Below are 22,292 nucleotides of genomic sequence, written 5' to 3'. Positions count from 1 at the left end.
TATATTTGGACTTCTTAAGCGGCTCTTCTATCTCTTCTGTCCCACTGTATCTGATCTCGCTCTCTGTCAATAGGCACCTCCAGGCCCTCCCTGCTTGGCCTCTACCATGAACACATTTTACATAGGGTCCCGTAGGCACCTGTGTTACTTGGCCCCTCCCTGTCGGATCTATCTTTGATAAACCCTCACAATAGGGCAGAGTGATAACTTCCCTGTATAGACCAGTTAGAACCTCTGACCTGTACCCTGAGCTTGGTACCCCCATATAAAATGCACACAATTTCCAATATTTGGCTAGGGCTGGTCTGTCTCCCCCTGGCTGCACAGCACTCCATTGCTTCCTGGCTAGGTGTGCGCTTTTGAAATAAACATTTAGACATACATTTTCAGATACCATTGTTGCAGGGAGAGTTTTCAATGATGCTGGTCATGGCAGGAAGCCTGGCTATCAACATGATTTTTTGACACAAGAGACAATGGCAGCATTATTGCAAAAGGGTGTGGTGAAGGTGCAGCTATATTGATAAGGTATGCTGTGCTAGAATGAATTGACCTGGATGGTGCGATCTTTGGTGCAGCGCTTGTCCCAGAGTTGCCGTGAGACCTGGTGGAGAGACCGAGCACAAGTATCTGCAGACCATGGAGAATGGCATTGTGATAGCATGAGATAAATGCAGCATGGACAATGGAAGCTGATAGAGGTAAATGAATCAGGGACAATATCTTTGTGATCGAGAGGTACATTAATCACAGCCAATGGTCTTGTGGGAGACAAAGTAAGCATGACTGAGTGATTTACATATCTGATGTTGATTACTGGGATATGAATATTTATATATCATGAATCTGAATTGATGCTCCACATGTCTGATGGTTTCTCTGTTTCAATGTGAGCTTTTTAATAATCACAAAATTATTGAGACATCTAAGGATGCGTTTCTAAATGCTGGAGTGGCTGTCTAGTGATTACTGCGTGAGCTTCCTTTTTTCAGTCTGTAAAGATCTGTTGAGGGCATGTGTGGCGCTGTCATGGTTTGGTCGGGTGTGTGTGTGTATGTTAGGATCTTCAAGGCAGGCACTTTGGGCCAGATGTACGAAAGCGTTTAGCATTTCTTATCTGACCGAATCGCTATTTCGGGCCGTTTAGAAATGCTAAATGGCCTTTCCATACATACAAAGGCCATTTGGGAATCGCAACATGCAATTTCCACCCAGTAGAAATCGCATTTTGCGATGCACAAATAGGAAATCACAAATAAGGATTTTCTATGCGCAATTTCCTAAGCATATGCACAAAGCATTTCCCAAATGCGAAATGGGCATTTGGGAAATGCAATTACTATTGTCTTCAAGTTGATGGTAACCATTAGCAATTAAAAAAAAACACTCCAAATGCTTTTGTTAAAGTGCTATAAAGCGAACACATGCTCCTAGGGCTGGGTGTGCTTTAGATGTGCACCATTTTTTTAGGGTGCATGGGGGGGCCTTAGGCCCAGAGTCACCGTTGATTTAGCATTTCTCAATTTGTGATTTCCGAACGGGAAATCGCAAATTAGGAAATGCAAAACCATTCCTTCCTATGGGCCTTTAGGCTCATAGGAAGAAATGGTTTGGTATTTCCTAAATAGCGATTTCCTAATAGCGATTCCTACTATGTACATCTGGCCCATATGCACAATGTGTGAGAGTATGCTGGGTGGGGCTACGAGTAGATTACCGTTTAATTTCACTCCCTTTCTGCTAATGTGGCGGTTGTTAAATTGATGAACATTTTACTTTGCCCTCCTTATAGCATTATACATAGAGTAGCAGTGAGATATTTTACTCTAGGTAATTTACAGTTACCCAGAAAGGACATGGAATGATGGAAACAAGTTGTTATCTTTCATGATACAAACATGAGAACTTAAGGCTTTCTGCCTGGTTTATGGAGATGAGTGCTAAAATTAGTTTTCGACCGTAGTGATATCTTGGAAGCCATTTTTTTTACACAGGATTGTTGCAGACACAGGGTCCCAAGTTCAGTCAAAAGAATGCAATGGAATCTGGCCCAGAGATAAGCAAAACCCAGGCAGAGAAGGGACTCAAGGGGTCATCCATTGAATGGGCAAAACATTTCTTTTTTATCTAATCCCATACCACGAGTAATCCCCTCCAATAAGCTTTGCAGGATGGTGCTATGTTCGATGGTGAATGGTTGGATATTCAGATATATGGTGTGACATGGATCACCAGATGGACCCTTTAAAGACAATTAGAATTCTGGAAGGAGACAACTCATAATGCTTCATTTTGATCATCTGGACTTTCAGTCAACACCTCAGACCCCGTGCTTCCAAACAGAGCCGCTGGACAGGCTTGGATGAAGATACATGCTTGTTCCCTTGGCCCAAGCAGAAATGCATTTTTTGTTTTTTTCAACCATCCCAACTTGACTCGAGAGAGAAGGTTGCCGATTGAGTCAACAGGAAGTTTAATTCTCAAGAATCCACAAAAAAACTTTGTAGATTTACCTGGAGTATGGCTGGTTACCATATGGAGAAGCGTATGCTCCGCGGGTTGGTTCATATATCCTTGTCCCTGAAACTTTGTCAATTCTTTCTTGCATCACTGTGAATCAATCAGCTTGGTGGAGAAATTTATGTACGAAAGACATTGACATTTTCAGATAAATCTCACATATCATAGCTGTGCTAAGTTTAGTATATATGTGAAGATGCTGCAGATCCAGGTGTGAGGAGAGTCCTGGTAATACTGTGTTCCACCTGATGTTCCCTTCCAATCAATTCCCCTAAATTTACATGCTTGAAAGTATTGTCTTATATGAAGATGTCTTCTGATCAGGCCAGATGGTGTTTCTGGTTGATGTCATCAGCCCACACGTAAGCTTCCCACTTTACTTTATCTTCGGTTTCATTATCAGTGCGACAAATCTGCTATACATTTGGCCATAATGCTGAAATAGAGAATGTTAAATATATTTGTCAAAAGAAAATCTAACATCTGTGAGAGAATTTAAATAAATATGTAGTGCTTTTGGACATTTTACAATCCCAAGGAATGTTGCTCCTTCCCCTATAACCACAATAACGTTACTCTGCCATACCCTGATGGGTGCGCACCACCTGATCTGATGTCCAAGTGGTGAGCAACCTCCGAAGTAAGGTAGCCCATATTATTGCTCCAAATATCCTAAAACTGTAGTTTAGAAAAGTAAACATTTCTCGATCCCCTATCATACACAAGACCCTTTAAGAAAAGTTAGATTGATTATTAAAATTGCAAGTGATAGAACCCTTAGAGAGCTTTCAATGGTTTGCCCCTGTTGTTATTGCTACCAAGATCTCACGGAAAGACATCAGAATATGCGTACATTTGAGAAGTTTTAATGCAAATATATGAGGGGATAGGCACCCTCTTCCCAGGATTCACAAAGTCTTAACCTTGATTAGAGGTGCAAGTTACTTTAGCATGTTGGATCTCTCATGTATCCGCTACACAGTAGAGCCTCACTCCTCTTCACATTATCTTACATTATTCATAATTCCTTTGGGTGCCTTCCAATATGTGCGCATTCCTTTTGGGCTCACCTATTTGGCTGCTGCTTTCCAAAGGATAATGCAGCATGTATTGACAGACATATCATACATATTGTGTTTCCAAGATGACATCTTATCCATGGGAAGGATGAGAAAGAGCATAATGCCAATCCCAACCTTGTTGCCAGTGTTATGAAGTGAAGTCCATGACCAAACACTAGTCAAGAAGTTTATTAAAACAGAAAATGCACTCATCACATTCCCAGTCAGCTGAGCAGTTCACAGAGTAAGCCTTAGAATCTTGTGGGTGACAGTTGGGGACAGGGAAGGTACCAAAGAGGGGACAAGCAAGGGGTGAAAGGGTAGGGAAATACCATAATGTGATTACAACAATCACTGATAAGAATCCTATGCTGTTATCTAATCCTGATCTATGTACACATTCTCTTTATAGAGTGTTCCATGAATAAAGAAACCCTGCTCCACAGTGTGGGATTTTAATATTAGAAATGGTGTGGTTTATGTGGAGTGTGTTGGGACCACCCATTACCCTAGTAGTATCACTGTGGGCAGTTTGTCACACAAGCATGCACACAGAGGTCAAGCAACACTACAGACAAAGTGGCAATCTGGGATTTCCAAGATGGCCCTTGTAGTGCCGTCCAGGACCCGCATTCAGGAGGTCGACTGATGCCACCAGAAATGGCACAACTGACCTCAACCGAAGTGTTTAACCCAGACTGTTTCACAGACTATCACTCTGTAAGCTAGAGAGTGACTGCACCGTACGAAAAGACCTAAATGTTGGGGCACATTCAATCAAATGTAAAGCAAACACAAGTGACTAGCTCAAAGATAGACATGCAAGTTAGAAAATGTCCTGTTGCCAAATTGGTCAGCTAGCCTTTACTTAGTAGGGGATGTGATGCGGTGTACTGGGCTACAATCCTGGCGCAATTCCTAACTACATTGTGTAATGATGGGCAGTTCGCCATGTGCATTCAAAAGAATTGCCACTGTGACGATAACCTTGAATAAATGTTGACGTGTCACAAAAGAGTAGTGACACTGTGAAACCGAGGATGTGAGTTGAAGAGAGCATCTGTCAAATCTTATTACATTTCATATATGCATCTCAGCTCATCAGAAGCACAAGCGAAATAATTAGACTCTGACAGCATTAAATAGAGTTGTAAAGTAAACACATTCGGTTTTAAGTTAAAAAAACGACCAGAACTGTGAAAAGATTGTACATTGTAGAACAACTATTCATGAGTAAAAATCAAGGTAGTGGAACTCAGTTCCTGTTAGTTCTCCGACACTGAACATATGTACCTGGGTAAAAAGCCCAGCATTTGGCACACTCACAGCTCTCTGACCTAGTGTTACAGAGTCTGACTTTCTTACACTTGTAGCAGTACTTTTCCACCCACTTTACCTTTCTGTGGCTTTTTTCGCCCAGCAGCTTCACTGATAACATTTAGATGGCTCTGTTCTCATGTTTTTGTATTCTTTCTAATTTGTCATTCACAGATGAAGTTTGCTTGTGTAGCTTTCCGTGTATGTGGGAAAACGATTAGAATACGCTTTCAGTCCCCCTGCTAACGGATATTTTATGCTACGAGAATGCCAGGTAAAAGTTTCCTAAGTCTTGTTAAGCACTGATTTCCACAACCATGACAACATTTCCAAAGCACTACAAGGGCACACAAACGGAGGAAATGTGATGTAAGAATGCCGGTAGCAGACCATAAAAACATGACATAACATAACATACCATAACATAATATAACCTAACATAAGCATAGTCAGTGTTTTTGTTTGGCTTAGATAGCCTCTAAAAATGTGCACGTATTCAAGGCAGCCATCGTGAAATGAGTTTGAATATTACAAATGCATTAAAAGATGGTTGTTGCGGATATCCTAGGAAGGAAAAATACAAAAAGGAGAATACCATTTAATTAGGCGTGGGAAAATGAGATAGGCAAGAAAGCCATCCAATAATGAGCATGGGGTTAAATCAAAACCCACTCTAAGTATATGCAGTGTATTGGAAACAACAGGTCTTGCTAATAGACAGAGAGCTGTCTGCAGTTGAAACCTAAAAAAGGGTCAGTGTCTTAATCTCAAACTTATGTGTGCCACGGCATGATACATCAAAATGGAATAATTATTTTTTGTGCAAGCAGAAAATGTAAACTTCTTGGAATATCCTGGCCCAGGCCCCACTCTTGTAATGCTAAGGACATGGAGCCTAATTTATATGTTGGTGGAAAGGGGAACTCTGTCGCAACTGTAGCTGAGTACCCTATCCGCAAACATAATGGTCCCCCCTTCTGATTTAAATGCAGGCAGACATTTGGTGTAATGACAGCAGAGACTACTCTGTCTCTGCCGTGGGTACACCTCTCCAACGACCCGACGGACTAAGGGTCTTAGGAGGTTGACCAGTGTATCAACCCACCTAATCTAGATGGGTGGACATACAGGTCTATTTTCACTGCTCATTACTGCCAGGAAACCCCTGGCAGTAAGGGGCAGTGAAAACTGCAAACTGCCCCCCTCATCATGGGAGGTAACCCCCAGAAAAAGAGAGAAAAATAGAACTTCGCCGTATGGTTCCATCATGTTTGATGTCGCAGTACGGGAACACTACAATATATTGGCAGGAACAGCCCGGATGGTGGTTCCTGTTACTGCTTGAAATGTCTGCTGCCCGGACAAACATTTCAAAATGTGGTCATCGAGACCTCTGCAAAAGCAATGGAGTCATTTACTCCTTCACCCTGGTGGTGGACGGCTCAACCACCAAGTTTTATATCGTCCCATAGTTTCCAAATAATAGCACTAAACCGTCAGTAAAAACAAAAAAAAAGAAAATCTAGAAGAACATAAAGTTTTGAACTTCATAACACTCGCTCCTAAAAAATGTCTGCATGCATCACATCATTTCAGAAATGAACGCACTGCAGATTTTCTTTTTATTATATACATCACAAGATGCCATTCTTCGTAAATTGGTAGAGGGCGGCATGACACTGCAAGACAGAATGAACTGTTTGGACTGATGTACAGAATGTCAAAAAGTAACACGTGGTTGTAAATGACAAAACAATGAAAAATATAGGCAAGGCCTTTTTTTTAACAGAAATGGAACTGGACCTGGACAACACATAAATCCTATGCAAACAATCATTGGCAAAGTTCATATGTCTGCCTTGACTGTGTCTTTTATTTGGCAATTTTGATTGCTTCATAAACTTAGAATAATAGTGAAATTGTTATTTGGTTAAAACAAATATTCATTCAAAATCAGCAACATATTACCTACTGGCGGTCGTCAGTAGGTAGTTATAGTTAGGACCTAGTTTTCAAAGGAAAAGTGTTTTTTGACTTGCCTATATCTTTATAAAATTATTTTTAAAAATGCACCAATGATTCTTGTTGTGCATGTACATTTTTAGTGTGATCCATCAAGTGGGGGGCAAGAAAAAGCAGAGGAAAAAACATGTGCTTCCCATATTAATTTCTATAGGAACTTTAGACACGGCTGCAGTCCGACTGCTGAAAGGAATTACACAAAATTTGGCCGAAATGTAGATGTTGTTCCAGGGAAGTGCCTTTTTGTGATTTGTTATATATCCACTCAGTAGTTGCAGAGTTAATAAAATAAATGTTCATTTGTATATATAGGGATGCAGAGGATCCACAATCCCTCCAGATCTCGTGCTGAGATCTAATTGGCTGCCAACACTTCAAACTGAGAAGTGTTGGCAGCCACCTTAGGACTTGACTTCAGCCAAGTCCCACACAAAATATTTAAAAAATGAGAAGCGGACAGGGTAGGAATACTCTGACATCCTAGGCCTCTTGGGGGGTGGGGGTCCTTTAGATACCCCGCCAGGGCAGAAAATATATATTTTTTAAAACAATTTAGGTGAGAGTCGCACTTGAGTTGCGGCCTCATCAATAAATTAAAAAAGAGAGGCCCAAGAGACGGGGAGCCGGCAGGTACCGCAGGGGCCTTCAGGCTTCCCCCGTTGTCTCAATACAGACTGGGTGCCCTGTGGGCACCCAAAACAAATGGGCAGGCCCTGGATGATGTGGTCCCTGGGGCTAAATTCGGCCCGCGAGAGGTTCTGCACAGGCCTTCTCCTGTCCTCTAAGTGGATGGGGTCCTTGGGGCTGAAACTGGGACAGAGAGTGGGGCCAAGTGGCCCCTCTTCCCTATTAGAAATAGGCCAGGCCTCTGGATAGGGTGTTCACAGGACCTAAATCAGCCCAGGGAGGAGGGCCTTGCAGCCCCCCTCGCCCCCATTACAAACTTTTACTTTTTAAAGGCCTGGCCCAGAGGATTGGGTCCCTGGGGTCAAAGTTGGCTGGGGAAGGGGGGCCAGGATGCCCCACTCCCCTAATAAAATAGACAAAATAAAAAAAGGCTGCCCACGGGAGAAGTTGCCAAGGCCCCACCCCCTTTCTCAACTACTCTACAAAGGGGTTTCTTAGCACACAACTTGTTGGGGAAAAAATCCCCTTAGCTATTGAGGGTCCTTGGGGGCCAACAACCCCTCCTGTTACCTCCAGTAATCCCACACTGCGAGATTGCTGAGAGGCCATTAGTGGCCCTGCCCCCTTTGCCCAACACTCTGCAAGTGTGTCTACTGGTGCACTACTGGTTGGGCGATAAAGTCCCATTGGATGCTGATGGTCCTTGGGGGCCAAGAACCCCTCTTTGGTAACTCCAGCAATCCCACACAGTGGGATTGCAGAGAGCTGGTCAGAGGCTCATCCCATTTCCCCACCAGTCTGCAAACGCACCTCCTGTCACTCTACTGAGTTGGGTATGAAGTCATTTTGGATGCTGAGGGTCCTTGGAGGCCAAGAACTCATCCTGTTACTTCAGTAAGCCCCACAAAGTGGTATTGTTGAGAGTTGGTCAGAGACCCTTCTCCCTTTCTCCACCACTCTGCAAAGGCACCTAGTAGTTAAAAAAACAATCACTTAAAAAAAAACAAAGTTTACAGAAATGTTATAGTTAGGAAATAACATTTTTAAAAACTTTTGAAATTCCCTTAAACCAAAATAATAATAATAATTAGGAACTGGAACTAGAAAAAACCTTAGAAATTCACTGAAAAAAACAAAGGTTACAGAGACGTTATAGTTAGGCTCAGATTTCACTCATATAAAATCATAAAAATGCAGCAGTTATAGTTACTGTAACTTACACCCGCAATGCAGTGCTTATGACCTCATATATTACATCACTCATGACATGGTCAATGACATCCCTCATGACATCTTAAATGACATCACTGATAACATCATCCACATAACCACTAACACACGCACTAACACTCCCACTCCACCTCTCATACACCCACTCACACATGCTGAAAACACTCATGTACCCATTCACAGACCCATACAACTACTGATACACTCACTCATTCACTCACTCATACAGCCTTTTACACAACCACTCACTCACTCATACAGACACTCACACACCCACATAACCACTCACACACCCACTCACAGACCCATACAGCCACTAGCACACCCATACAACCACATACATACACACACACACACCTAGCCACTCACTCAACCACTAACTCACCCATACAGCTACTAACAGAGTTACTCACTCACCCGTACAGCCACTTACACATCCATTCACTCATCGACAAAACCACTTAAATACCCATTCACACATCAATATAAGTACTCACATGCCCACTCACTCACCTATATAGCACTCACACTTATACCTCCTGTGCAAAAGTGCAACTCACAAACCCACTCATATACCCACACACCCAATAAAACATATATCTACATACACACCAAGTCACATACCCATAGAGATATTCACACAGCCACTTAGTCACCCATACAGCCTCTCACACTTACACTCATCCACCCATAGAACCACTCACACATCCACTGAGTCACCAATATAGCCATTTACAAACACAGTCATCCACCCATACAGCCACTCGCAGAGTTACTCATCCAGCCATGCCGCAACTCTCCCACCCACTCACGCACCACTAGAGCCACTCACACAGCCAGTAACTCACCCATAAAGCTACTCACACACCCAATTATTCACTTATAGAGCTACTCACACATGCACACTCACAGCCATACAGCCACTGAGACCTCCACTACCACACTGATACAGACAGTCACAGTGCCACTCACAACACATATATTCAAAACAGTATCACTCATTATTAGTACAAAAGGAATAGTAATTGAACTCATGCAATAGCTTAGTATATATCTTTAACTCTCAGAAACACTTTTAAAACACTTAAACTCACTGGATGATATAATCAGTGATGTCATTTGAAATGTCATCAGTTATGTCACTGACCATGTCATGAGTGATGTAATATGTGAGGCCATAAGCAGAGTACTGCGGGGGTGTACTTTATAGTCAGTTCAAGTAACTATAACTGGTGAATTTCTATGGTTATTATGAGTGAAATTGGAGCCTAACAGTAACGTCCCTGAAATCTTTGTTTTTTTCAGTGTATATAATATATATGTAGAAATTCAGGGTGTAATATGCTATTAATTGTGATTGCTAAATGTTGTTTGTGGTTTTTAGGAGTTTTTTCTCCTGAAAGATGAAGTGTAAAAAAGTTTTTTAAATACCAAATGTTTGTCCAGCATGGTAAGGCAGAAAGTATTTTAAATTGTACATTTTATTTCTGAAAGGATACTAATGACAAAGGTAAAACAGATTTGAAATGTATTGCATGGTGTAGGAATGTTGGTTATTAGTTGTGCAGGAAGTGAGGCCTTCACAAGTAATAGGTCAACATTTCTCTCCATACAGGGAACCAAGAATCCCATTGTAGCTCTTGACTCTCTCAGCGTAGCGAAGCAGAGCAGTCCAAGGCCTACTCAGGGGAGGTGGTGTCGGCTATTAATCTCCATTTGTTGGTACTCACAAACAACACTCAATAGATTGTTGTATGGTCTTATAAAAAGGAAAATAACATTTATTACATACACTACTGAATGCTTTGAATTAAATTACAAATATATACATCAGGTAAATGGATGAATCTTTGGTGATATCCTTATATCACACTTCACCCTTAGTAAGAGCTGAAACCCATAATCACAATACCCCCCATAAATACCAAATGCAACATCATATTATAAAGGAGTGTCATTATTTATAAGGCAGGTCTAATGACTTTGCAAAGGGACAACCCCAAATACCTATATATTTAAGGCAGGACTATTGGCATTTGTTAGGGGATCACCACATTTATAACAATAACCATGTTATACCATAACAATACATCACCTTGATATAATCAATAAAATCAATATAAAAACAACTTTATTTATAGAGTTTTATAAAGTGTGAACAAGACCCAAGAGGGTATCAGAGCGCTTTACAAATAAGAAGGAAACAAGTAGGGAAAAACTGATGGAGCGAGATTTAGAAATATTTTTTTATTTCAACTCGTGAAGTCACACTTCCATAAAAAAATAATCATGCTAACAATTTGTGCTGTGTGTGTATTAATTCAACCTAGTTTAAAGTTGCATACACAAAAGACACGTAGGAAACTAACATGTGTGCTCATAAATGTGCATTATGTTGCATTCTCATGTATGTGGAAAATAATAAATTAATCGTGTTTATTGTTGTGTCATAATTAATTGCAGCTATTTAGAATAAATGGCATGTGCTTATTTTGCTTCCCTGTCTATGTGGTGTCACTCTATTCTCTATAGGTGCATAAAGAACCCTGAAGAATGGTAGATATAAATGCTGCTTTATTTGTTTTGCTTCTGCTAGGTAATTTAGAGTAATGGGTTAATCATTAGCAATAGAGGGTGACAACAGAACAAACTGTATTTCTTTCATTAATTTCTCTTTTGTGTTTGTTTATATAATAGTTATACAAATGAAGCTTAGAGATGGTTGCAGAAAAATAGTACACTTTTAAAAATTGACGCAAGCAAAGGTGGCGCAGAAAAATGACGCTTTCTGAAAAGAGGCCTGTTGATGAAACTACCACAAGAGAAAATAATTCTGAAAAGAATGAAAAGCCTATGAGCTTTTATTTTGAAAGGTTTTGAAAAGAACTGCTAAAAGATGACTCTGTGGAGAAATTTGCTAACGTGCAACGGGAGCTCAGAACGGACAGGCTCAAGGTTGGAAGGAAGAGACGTGATAGATTTGCATTGCTTGAACTTCTTTCGCTACAAATTGTAGCAGCCTGAGGAAATGCTGCCAAGACTTCTGCATGAACAATGAACTAGTGAATTAGCCCGGACATGTAGAAGGAGTTGTCACAGTTTACTGTGGCATGAGGTGGCTCAGCCAATGGAGAGCTAGAATTCATCTGATGGAATGTGAAAAATAGTTAGCTCAGCTTATTTTAGGGTATAAGAATCAGCTCAGAGAACAGACATTTGGCTTGCGCCTGAGATCCTAGAGGGACGTGTTATGCTGATGGACAACATATGTAAGGACAGGAGCTTTTTATTAAATACTTTATTTCTAGGTGATGAGGGTAGAGACAGTAAGATAGTTAGGATTTGAAAATGCAAAATTTTACTTATTTCTGCTAATCAATAATATATCTTGAATTTTGCTCTCTTTATTAATTCTGAATAAATCTCTCTTTATGATTTTTTCTAATGCCTGTTTAATAAAATTCCAAAACCTAAGTTTTTCTAGATATGTTTAAATAAACTTTCTAAATGACAAGCTGGTCTTTTTTATTGTGGGTAGTTTAAAACAACATATATAGATCTTATCACCTCATGATTCAGTCGCTCTGTTGTTGATATGGGCCTAGTGTTGTATGATAAATTTAGTAGTAGTAGATAGAAATATTTATGCATAATTTTGGTGAGAGCGCTGGATCAAAACAACAATATGATCGTGAGAGATACAGGAATTCACAACTTCGAGCTGGTGGAGGAGGAGCGATATATAGTAAAGTCGATAAGTCTATATGCAAGACATTGTTAGGAGATAAAAAACATGGGTGGGGAATACAACAATATATTCAGGTATAATACAGGATGTCACAACGGCATGATGGGGAGGAAGACCCGTACAGAGCCAGGCCAACAAGTCAATATACAAGGGCGTAGATCGGAGTTAAAAATCATGCATAGAGGAAGCATCATAGCATGGGCCTAAGGGTGGAGTTGGGGAATTTCTAATTTAGAAATCATTTCATCAGTAGTACTTTCACTTCTTTTTTGAAAGACGATGTTGCGGGATTCAGTCTGGTTTCAGGAGGCAGGAATTTCCAAATTTTCGGGACAATACCCGAGAAGGCATGATTATATGTTTTCTTTCTTTGAAATTTTTGTGGTTTTGTGCTGGAGCTCCTGGAGGACCTGCACCCACTAGATAGCTCCAGTTTTTGCGCAAGGTAGAGAGTGGTTTTGAAGTGTAGGGGTATGTGGGTCACGCATGCAATTTTTCACTGAATCCTGGCCTCATTTGGAAGTCAGTTTATAGTTTACAAATCCTGAAAGATGTGGTTGTTTCTATTGAATCCTATGATAAGCCATGGAGCTGAGTTAATAGAAGCCCCTAATGGAGGCAACATGTAACTAGGTAGACCCCAAAGGGTTGCACTACCATAATTCAACCTAGAAATGACTAAGGCTTGAACAGCGGACTTGATGTCATAAGAGGGGAGGAATGGTGTTACTGTTCTTAGAATGGTCATTTGGAAGTTCGCTCCTTTGGTGGCTGAGCTAATGTACTCCTGGATGTTCAAGTTCTTATCTAGTATTATTCACAGTGATCTTGTGGAATCTCTGATGTGTGTGATAAGCAGTTGAGAGCTGTTAGTTGTTCCATATTTATTTTTTATTGTATTTATTTACCATATTTATAGAGCGCACAGCTACTCAGAAGAGTGTCCCGGCGCTAGCGGAAACATAGCGATAGAGGGAGGCGCATGTACGGAGCGGAGCCAGAATTACTGCTGAACAGCCATGTCTTCAGTAGTTTCCTGAAGTGCAGAATGTCTGGCGCTTGTCTGATTGTTATAGGAAGTTCATTCCAAAGGTGAGCAACCCGGACGTGGAAGGAGCGCCCTCCCAAGCCGGCGCGATCGAATTTAGGCATACTCATCCGATGTTGGTGAGATGATCTGAGGGCTCTACCAGGTGTGTAGTAGCTCACTCTTCTCCTAATGTAGGTGGCCCCAATACCATGTAAGGCCTTAAAGGCCATTGACAGGGCTTTGAACTGGATTCTGTGGCGGATGGGAAGCCAGTGTAGCTTCTTGAGGTGGGGCGAGATGTGGACTCTAGGTCCCAACATAAGGGTGGCTCTTGCAGCCGTATTCTGCACGACCTGGAGTTTACTGAGGAGGCATTCTGGAAGACCCAGATAGAGGACATTAGCGTAGTCCAGCCTGGAGGTGATAAGGGCCTGGACAACAGTCCTTCTGTGGGAGAGGGACAGAAGGGGAAGAAATTTCCGGAGCATTTTCAGGGTTCAGTAACAGGTGCCGACCACTGATCGAACTTGGGTCTTCATGTTCAGTGAGTTGTCCAGTTTAACCCCTAAGTTTTTGGCTTCTCCCACAGAGGTCTGCGGGGGGGACATATCAGGCGGCCACAACTGTCTCCAGACTTTCTGGCCCAAAGCTCCGAAAAGAATTACTTCTGATTTAGCGGAGTTGCACTGAAGCTGATTGTGACTAAACCAGGAAAAGACCTGTCTTAAACAGTTCCTGATTTTGTCGCCATCCAGAGCCTCTCCCTCTTTACAGTTGAACAGAAGCTGGGTGTCGTCCGCGTAAGATATAATCATGGCTCCAGCCGCTTCAGCCAAAAGGGCTAGGGGAGCCATGTAAAGATTAAATAATATTGGGCTCAAGATAGAGCCCTGAGGAACACCCACCTCCGTAGGAGGCATGAGGGAGGAGAAAGGTGGGTTCCAGACTTCCTGCCTTCGGTCTTCTAAAAACGAAGAGAACCACTTCAACACCGTGCCCCCACCCCGCAGTCTCTCAGTCTCTGTAGGAGTCTCTCATGGGGCACGGTGTTGAAAGCGGCAGATAGATATAGCAGTATTAGAGACGCTCTCCCGCCTGAGTCAAGGGTCATTTTGATAGATTCTGATATTTCGAGGAGAGCTGATTTGGTGCTAAAATTAGCACGGAATCCTGATTGACTCGAGTGGAGACAATTGTTCGACTCCATAAATTCAGTAGTGACAGAGTTCACGTAATTTTCAATGACCTTAACAATGGAAGGCAGGAGCGAGATGGGTCTATAATAAGACACTATTAGAGGATCTGCTGTAGGCTTCTTTAACAGTGGCAGGATTTTGGCTTGTTTCCAAATGGCTGGAACCTGGCCACTGCTCAGAGATAAGTTCAGTACAGTATTTACCTCGGCATTAATCACCTCAGCCACCGATGCCAATATTTTAGCAGGGCAGGAATCTGATGGTGAGCCAAATTTTAAATTCTTCATGATTTTAAGAGATTGTGCTAGCGTAATAGAAGGGAATTAGAGAAAGGTGGCATTAGATAGTCGACATATATTCTTTAATAATGGGAGCATGCTTGGGTGAGGAGATTAGGAGTAATTTAGTTTTGAGCGAGCTTACCTTGAGATGGTTGGACGTCAGCCTGTACTGTGTTTTGTGAAGAGTTGTGTTGAGTGACCTGATATCATCAGGGGAATAGATTTTTAGGTGTAAATGGGTGTCATCCGCATACATGTGATAGTGGATGTTAGAAGCTTTGAATTTCAGTTTAAGGCTCCTGAACAGGCTGAAGAGCATGGGTGAAAGTGAGGACCCGTGTGGGGCCCCTAGTGTGATCACAGTAGAATTGGAAAGGGACTGATTTACCTTAATATTTTGCTTCTATTGTGGAGAAATGAGGTGAGACAGTTTAACATTGACCCTGATAGTCCCATCCTGCATTCCAGTGGGTTAAGGAGGTTGTCATGTTTGACAGTATTAAAGGCCGACGAGAGGTTGAGGAGGATTAGAAGGCAGGATTCGTTCTGATCCAGCATTTTTAGTGTGTCATCAACTATGCGAGTAAGGTTCATTTCAGTGCTGTGACGGAAACCAGAATGAAATTGCTCTAGTATCTGGACTTGATCTATGTGGTTACATAGTTGGACATGGACACATTTCTTGAGAAGCTTCGCCAGAGTTGGAACTTTTTTTTTTTTAAATTGGTTTTATTAATCACTGCTTCCAATGTATCCAGAACAAGGACATACATGTACATGTTCAGGATCTATAACCAATATACATCCAGTGCTGTTAGCATGACATCCCATGGTTGTGCACAGACTCACTACTCGTGAGCCGAGTTACTCTCATTCATAGCAGCAGTCCAATTTTGTTAACAATAGGACCAGCATCCTGAACAACATAGGAACCACAATAATCACAACAGGAATTCTAGGTCTCCCCCCCCCCAAATGCCGCTCCTGCCCCCCTTCCTCTGCCCTTGTGGCAGTGACAGACAGGTGGCACAGTACCTCTGACCAAGGTAGAAAACTAGTGGTGAACTCATAACTTGTTTGTGAGTCATGTGCTTGTGGTGTGAGAGGGTGCGAGTGACAGCATTGCTTCGGGAGGTGTTAGAGTGGGCCAAGTGCTCGGCGAGCTATGCAGGGTTGGAAGGTTAGTGACTGGACTAAATTTATTTAGGTCCTTGTGATCTGTAGTGGGTTTTTTGAGAATGGCGGTAACCAGCCCCGACTTTATGCAAACCGAAAGCACACCTTGCAGCAGGGAGGCATTTACTATTTTGGTCCAGAGTGGGAGTATGGACATCTTCATCTCATTAAAGAAATTTAAAGGTAGAGGATCAGTGAAGTTGTTTGAGGGTTTCACTGCTGTAAGAATATTGAGTATGGACATTTTGTCGAAGCGCTGTTTTTAGAGGTGTGTCGTAGTATAGGAATAGGCTGAGGGAAACGAGATAGGTGGGGCTAATAAGTGGTAAGACTGTAAGTTGGTTTACTGCTGTTCGGAGATCAGTTTCAATAGGAGGAAAAATCCTCAAAGTCTAGCTGCGACTCAGCACTGTTGGTGAAAGTGTGGGAAGATTATCAGATTATAGTCTAATTAATTCAAACTGGGTTTTTTGGGCGATTTCTGGCTTTATCTAGTTGGTTTCTGAAGAAGTTCGCTGTCGCACTTCTGATGCGTTTATTGTAAGAGCTCCTCCTTAATCTCAGGAGTTTAAAGTGTTCATATTGTGTCTATCAGTATTTACACTACCATTGAATCATGGTTTGGAATATTTGGTGGATATTATTTTTAGTTGCAAGGGTGCAATTGCATCTAGAATGTTCAGCATGGAATTGTTGCAATGCTCAGTAAGGTCATGGACCTTGGACATGTCAATAGGAGGAGGCAGGGCCTTATTGATAAGGGATATCATTCACTCATATGTAACCCTTATAAGTAGAAGCATTGCAATGGTCATTGTCAATAAAATATTTTAAATAAAGCATTGCAATTCAACCAAAAACATGTGTGTCGCAGCCTTTCTTCACTTGGTTTAGGCAACATTATTAAAACTAACCACTAGAGGTGTCCGCACTCCAGAACTCAAGAGCAAACCCTCTATCTCTGGGAGTGCCTTGAAAATGAGTGATACTTATTGAGCCAATTAAATTAAACATTCCTGGAGGGCTGCTGCACTCCCTGCAGCCACCTACAACACTTTGGTCATTTGTTAGTTGTGCCCCCACAAGTCAATGGATGCACTTTCTATCCCCTCTCGGGGATTATGGGGTACTCCTCGGCCTGAAAAATAAACATTTAATGAGCGGCTCTTGACGCTGAATGTGGCAGCCTCACAGGGTTCTGGGGTGGCAGACATCTCAATAGAGAGTGTGTACGCACTCATGCAGCCTCCCCCGGGACTTCTCGGTCTGAATCGAGCTCTAGGAGATGGGGATCACAGGGCCGAAAATTGGATAGTTGGCTAGGGCAGGAGGGCCCTATTCATGCCTATAACCCCAAATAATTAATTACTAAAAATGTGCTGACCCCCGGTCCCTGGCCCACCTCAGGGATAGTTTAAAGGAATCTCACAGTGCACTGCGCACTCAGTTTGCGGTCCAGGTTTGTGGCCACAGCAATTTTTAAAGGTCATGTCTTTGTCGTTTTTCTTAATCTTGGGTTCATTTTGCTCCCGGCGGTGAGCCCTAGCCACCAGGAACATGTTCAACAGGCCTCCTGGCCTCTAAAGTGGCACACTCTGTGGTAAGCTAGATTTACTGGCTCTCTGTGCCAGCCTTATCTTCTGTTTGGCTCCTGGTGCTCTGCTCCTGCAGGTGGGGGCATATTGCGCAGCTACTATACAACCAGCCGGCAGAGCACGCCCCTGCTCCCAGAGCCTCATGGCAGTCTTGAAGGGAAACCAAGGAAGCATGGAATCCAGGTCTGACCCTAAAGGAGCTAGCGCCACTGGTCGTGGGAAGACCCAACCTAGTCTTGGGGTCAGCTGGAGTCAAAGTTCTTAGTCCATCTTTGCAGGGCATCAGGTGGCTATCCCTTTCCAGCTGGTATTCCGCTGTTATCGCCTGCAAGGGTTTCCTCCCCTGTGGGAAGATCTAGATGATAACCTGGGCAATCTATAATGCCACATCATCCCAACACTCTTGCACAGCATTCTGGAACAATCCAACATAGAACAGTGAAGTTTATCCCACCAAGGGCTTCTTTGAGGGCCTTAGCTCTGACCCTAGCTGACATCACTGCCAGATCCCTTCCCACCAAACCTTCACAGGTGATCCCTACTGTGTTAGCTCCAGATGCCTGGGCCTCCTCCTTTGTTCAGTGGGCCTGGGCTGACCCTAGCCCAGGTGCAGTGCTCAAGCTAATTTTCAGATGCAGATTTTCCTACTCACCCTTTCCTTCCTACGAACTGATCCAATCATTGATAATTGCTCCTTCTGTGTGGGGAGGCCTTTTTCCCTCCGCTGGGAAACAGAGTAGTTCACTTGGCCCAGCAAAAGGGACAAAGGACTGGAACCTGATTATGAGCTGAGCCACAATAATATGACAGTTCCCATAAAATGATGATTTAGCGTGTTTTGACAACTGCAAAATCAAGCTTGCCATGCATACCCACGAATGATACTTTGCTGGACAGTGCAGGCTTCAGTGGAGCAAAACTGAACTGTAGGGCAGATTTCATCAATACGTATAATACAGTTAAAACACTACAGAGTTTCCAGTAAACTCAACTGACCTATCTATGAATGCCCACTAATAGTATAAGGCCTACTCCAGGCCAGCACCAGTGCTTGTAGAGTTTCTGCTGCTCCAGGCTACCTGTGCACAATTACTGGGCTGCACATGATCACGACTGCACACTGGCTCACATCTGTGCACATGTGTTCAAATGTTGACATGTAACCAACCCAGTCCCCTTACCATAGCTTCCCTGCAGCAGCCTCATCTTAAAAGGCAGACATTGGCATTAAACACGCTTAGTCTAATTAGTGTGAAATTACTGGGAAGGAGACTCTGGTAGTGAGAACCCTCCAAAGTAAGTGTCAAACAACCGGGTAGTCTTAAGTGAAAAATGCTGGTGGACTAAATGGGAGAACCCATGTGCAACACAGGAGTTATAGGTGTTGAAGTCTGCATTTACAAAAAACAAGAATAGAGATATAGCACGTCCTTGGACATGTATCACACATGCATTCGAGTACTTGGTTTTGATTCTGTCCGGATTAACGAAAGGATGGATTTGGCTTAAGAAAATATACGGAGCTCTTACACTGCACATCAGTCTAACTCATTTATATGTGTGTTTTTATTCCACAATGTTAACAAGTGGTACATATAGGAACAGTAACTATTTTTGGAAAGGTCTCTGGGCTTGGGTTGTGCTTCCTGACTAGAGGCCTCAGCTGTACAATGATGCAAATGCTGCTGTTTCTCTGATGGTGTTAAGGGCAGGTGCCAGTCCCTGCAAATGGACAGCAGTCTGTCAGCCCCAACAAAGCCTGACTATCAAGATGAAGTTTATCGTTTTGAGACTCTTACGATCAATAACTAATATTACTATATTGCAATAGTGAGCTGTGCTGCTCGGTGTACCCACTCTTCTACTGTAACTGCAGAACGACTAGTTTATTAGTTATATTTTTCATTTATAAGTGCTGTATTTATGTATGTATGTATGTGGTTGCTTTGCAAAGTACTTCTTCAGCAGATTGTTGTCTTGTAAACAGAAACCACCCTTTGTAGAAAAGCAAGTGTATCTCATGAATAATTTGAAAAACTACATAGGTGAATCATCATAGTCTGTGAATCATCCCAAGACTGCAGAAGATTAAAAAAAAACAACTGTGAAAAGTGGAAGGAAGGAGATCCACAAGACATAGGTTACTTGCCAGGTGGATGCCCGAACAAGATGCATCACTACACACATACTCCTGAATAAAAGCATCTTGTGTGGGTTTATATCTTACGTGAAAACCTGGCACTGGAATCATCTCATGTATCATCTCTTCTCTGCATTCAGAGTACAGTGCATCAAGAGCTCCTCCCAACAAATGATGGCTGATCATTGCACATGCCTGTAAAAGCCAGATTGGCATTGCATCTTTTATCCACTCTATTCTTAATTTATGTGCACATTTCTTTTTCCTTTTACTTGTTTTTTTATATCACCACACAAGCACAGAGGAGCAGCTCTGAACTCTCTCAGCAAGTCTAGTTGCAGTTGATATATGTGGCATAGAAGCCACCGAAAAGCTCTGTCCATATCTGTTGCTGCCTCCATAATCCATAATCATTACAATGATTAGCTTTCTCAGTGATTCAGAAGTAAGGGCCTGATTTAGATCTTGGTGGATGGGATACTCTGTCACAAACATGAGAGATGACATAGTATGTGTATATCCTAAATTGCTTAAAACACGCTGTGCACTATTAAAACCTGTATTCCTTAAGGCTGGGGTAAGATCAGCCAGCCAGGCCCACATTTTTAGTCTTTCGGGCGAGTCGATTCCATTGCTATGCCAACTGATACAAATGTTAACAAATGCTGAAAACTGCTGGTGTCTGCAACCTAAGGGTAGTTTTAATGGATTAGAAAATATATAGTTGCTGTTTTTAGGTTGCTGACACCTACTATGACAATCAGGCTATAAAGAAGACATGAAAGTACTGAAGCTCTTTTTCTGCTCATTTCCACAACGGCAGACCATGTTTAAAGTTCTGGTCCTTAGCTAATTTGAGACATCAGTAGAAGCACTTTATTGCTCATTTGCACAATGGTACACAATGTTTACAGTTCTCGAACCTGGGCACTTTACAGCTTATTTGCACCATGTTACATAATGTTTATAGTTTTTATTGTATATTTCTGGGAATATGAACATAATGTTATTCGTTTTATGATTATAGTGCAACATTGATAAAAGATGTGTTTATGTGGTATCAATGTTCTAGTACGGTATGTAACCATAGAAACTTTATTTTTTTGTGCTGCTGCACATCGATCAAATTACTAGGAAATTGTGTCTTTTTATTCAGGATATTAATGTTTTCATTGCAATGATTTTTGTTAATCAAGAAATAAGAAAGTATTTCATAAGATATAAGTTGCTTGCCAGGCAGATGCTCGAACAGGAGGCATCACTACATACATACTCCTGAATAAAGCATCTTGTGTGGGTTTATATCTTCAGTGAAAACCTGGCACTGGAATCATCTCTCTGTATCATCTCTTCACTGCAGTCAGAGCACAAAGCAGCAAGAGCTCCTCCCAGCAGATGATTGCTGATCATTCCACATGCCTGTAAAAGCAAGAGTGGCTTTGCATCTTTTCCACTCTATTCTTAATTTATGCGTTCATTTCTTTTTCCTTTTACATGTTTCTTTAGATCACCACACAAGCAAAGAGTAGTAGTTCTGAACTCTCTCAGTAAGTCTAGTTCCAGTTGATTTATGTGGCATAGAAGCCACCTAAAAGCTCTGTCCAAATCTGTTGCTGCCTCCATAATCCATAGGTATTACAATGATTAGCTTTCTCAGTGATTCAGAAGTAAGGGCCTGATAGAGATCTCGGTGGATGCAATACTCAAACATGACAGTTATTCTATAGGCCGTATTTCGATCTCCATAGAATAGAATGGGATCGTAATACGGCGGACGGCATATCTGTCACATTTCTGAAAGAGTATTCCTCTCCGCCAAGATCTAAATGAAGCCCTATGTCTAGGCTCAATTCATGGCCATTGTTTTCTCTTCCTTCACCATATGTTGTCTTGTTCTCTTTCCTTATGATACTGTCTAGCTCTCTCCAGTTTGCCTGAGCTGAAACAACAAGCAGGATCCCCAGAGGTAAAAAGGAAGGAGGTGGGGAAAAGGGAAGGAGGGGTTTTGCCCCAAATGTCTTAGTTGTGCACTGCTAGTTCTCCACATAGACACGTTCACAAAATCCACATTCATGCTAAGTATGTGCTTTAGATGCATGACTGCTGCAGTTTCTGGCTGCCAATCTCCGCATTCCTTCATCTGGGACCACATACGATTTTTGAATGCCGCATCATAGATGTGAATTATATCTGCTCCAAATGGCAACTATTGATGCTAGAGCCAGAGAAGGACTGTCGATGTGTTTTTGAGTTTCAGGTGTAATGGTGCTTATTCCATAATGGCAAACATATTGTATTCAATTCATATTTCATATATACAGAAAGAGGCTTCAGGCCAGCTTCCTTCAT

At 42.0% G+C, this 22,292-nt stretch overlaps 1 protein-coding gene across 1 annotated transcript in view; it reads right to left on the bottom strand.

Moving 5' to 3' along the window:
• Positions 1-2,449: 2,449 nt before the first annotated feature.
• LOC144817844 (BOS complex subunit NCLN-like) overlaps positions 2,450-22,292 on the bottom strand; it is a 273,806-nt gene continuing 253,963 nt past the window's right edge. The window contains exon 15 of the mRNA XM_078674705.1: positions 2,450-2,956. Within this exon, the coding sequence (XP_078530831.1) occupies positions 2,897-2,956 (60 nt within the window). The 3' untranslated portion in view covers positions 2,450-2,896. The remainder of the gene's footprint in view (positions 2,957-22,292) is intronic.

The sequence above is a fragment of the Lissotriton helveticus genome, chromosome 2_1 (genome assembly GCF_964261635.1).
Source record: "Lissotriton helveticus chromosome 2_1, aLisHel1.1, whole genome shotgun sequence".
NCBI lineage: Eukaryota > Metazoa > Chordata > Amphibia > Caudata > Salamandridae > Lissotriton > Lissotriton helveticus.
Note: the sequence above shows the minus strand (reverse complement) of the source record. Positions and strands in the feature narration are given on the sequence as shown.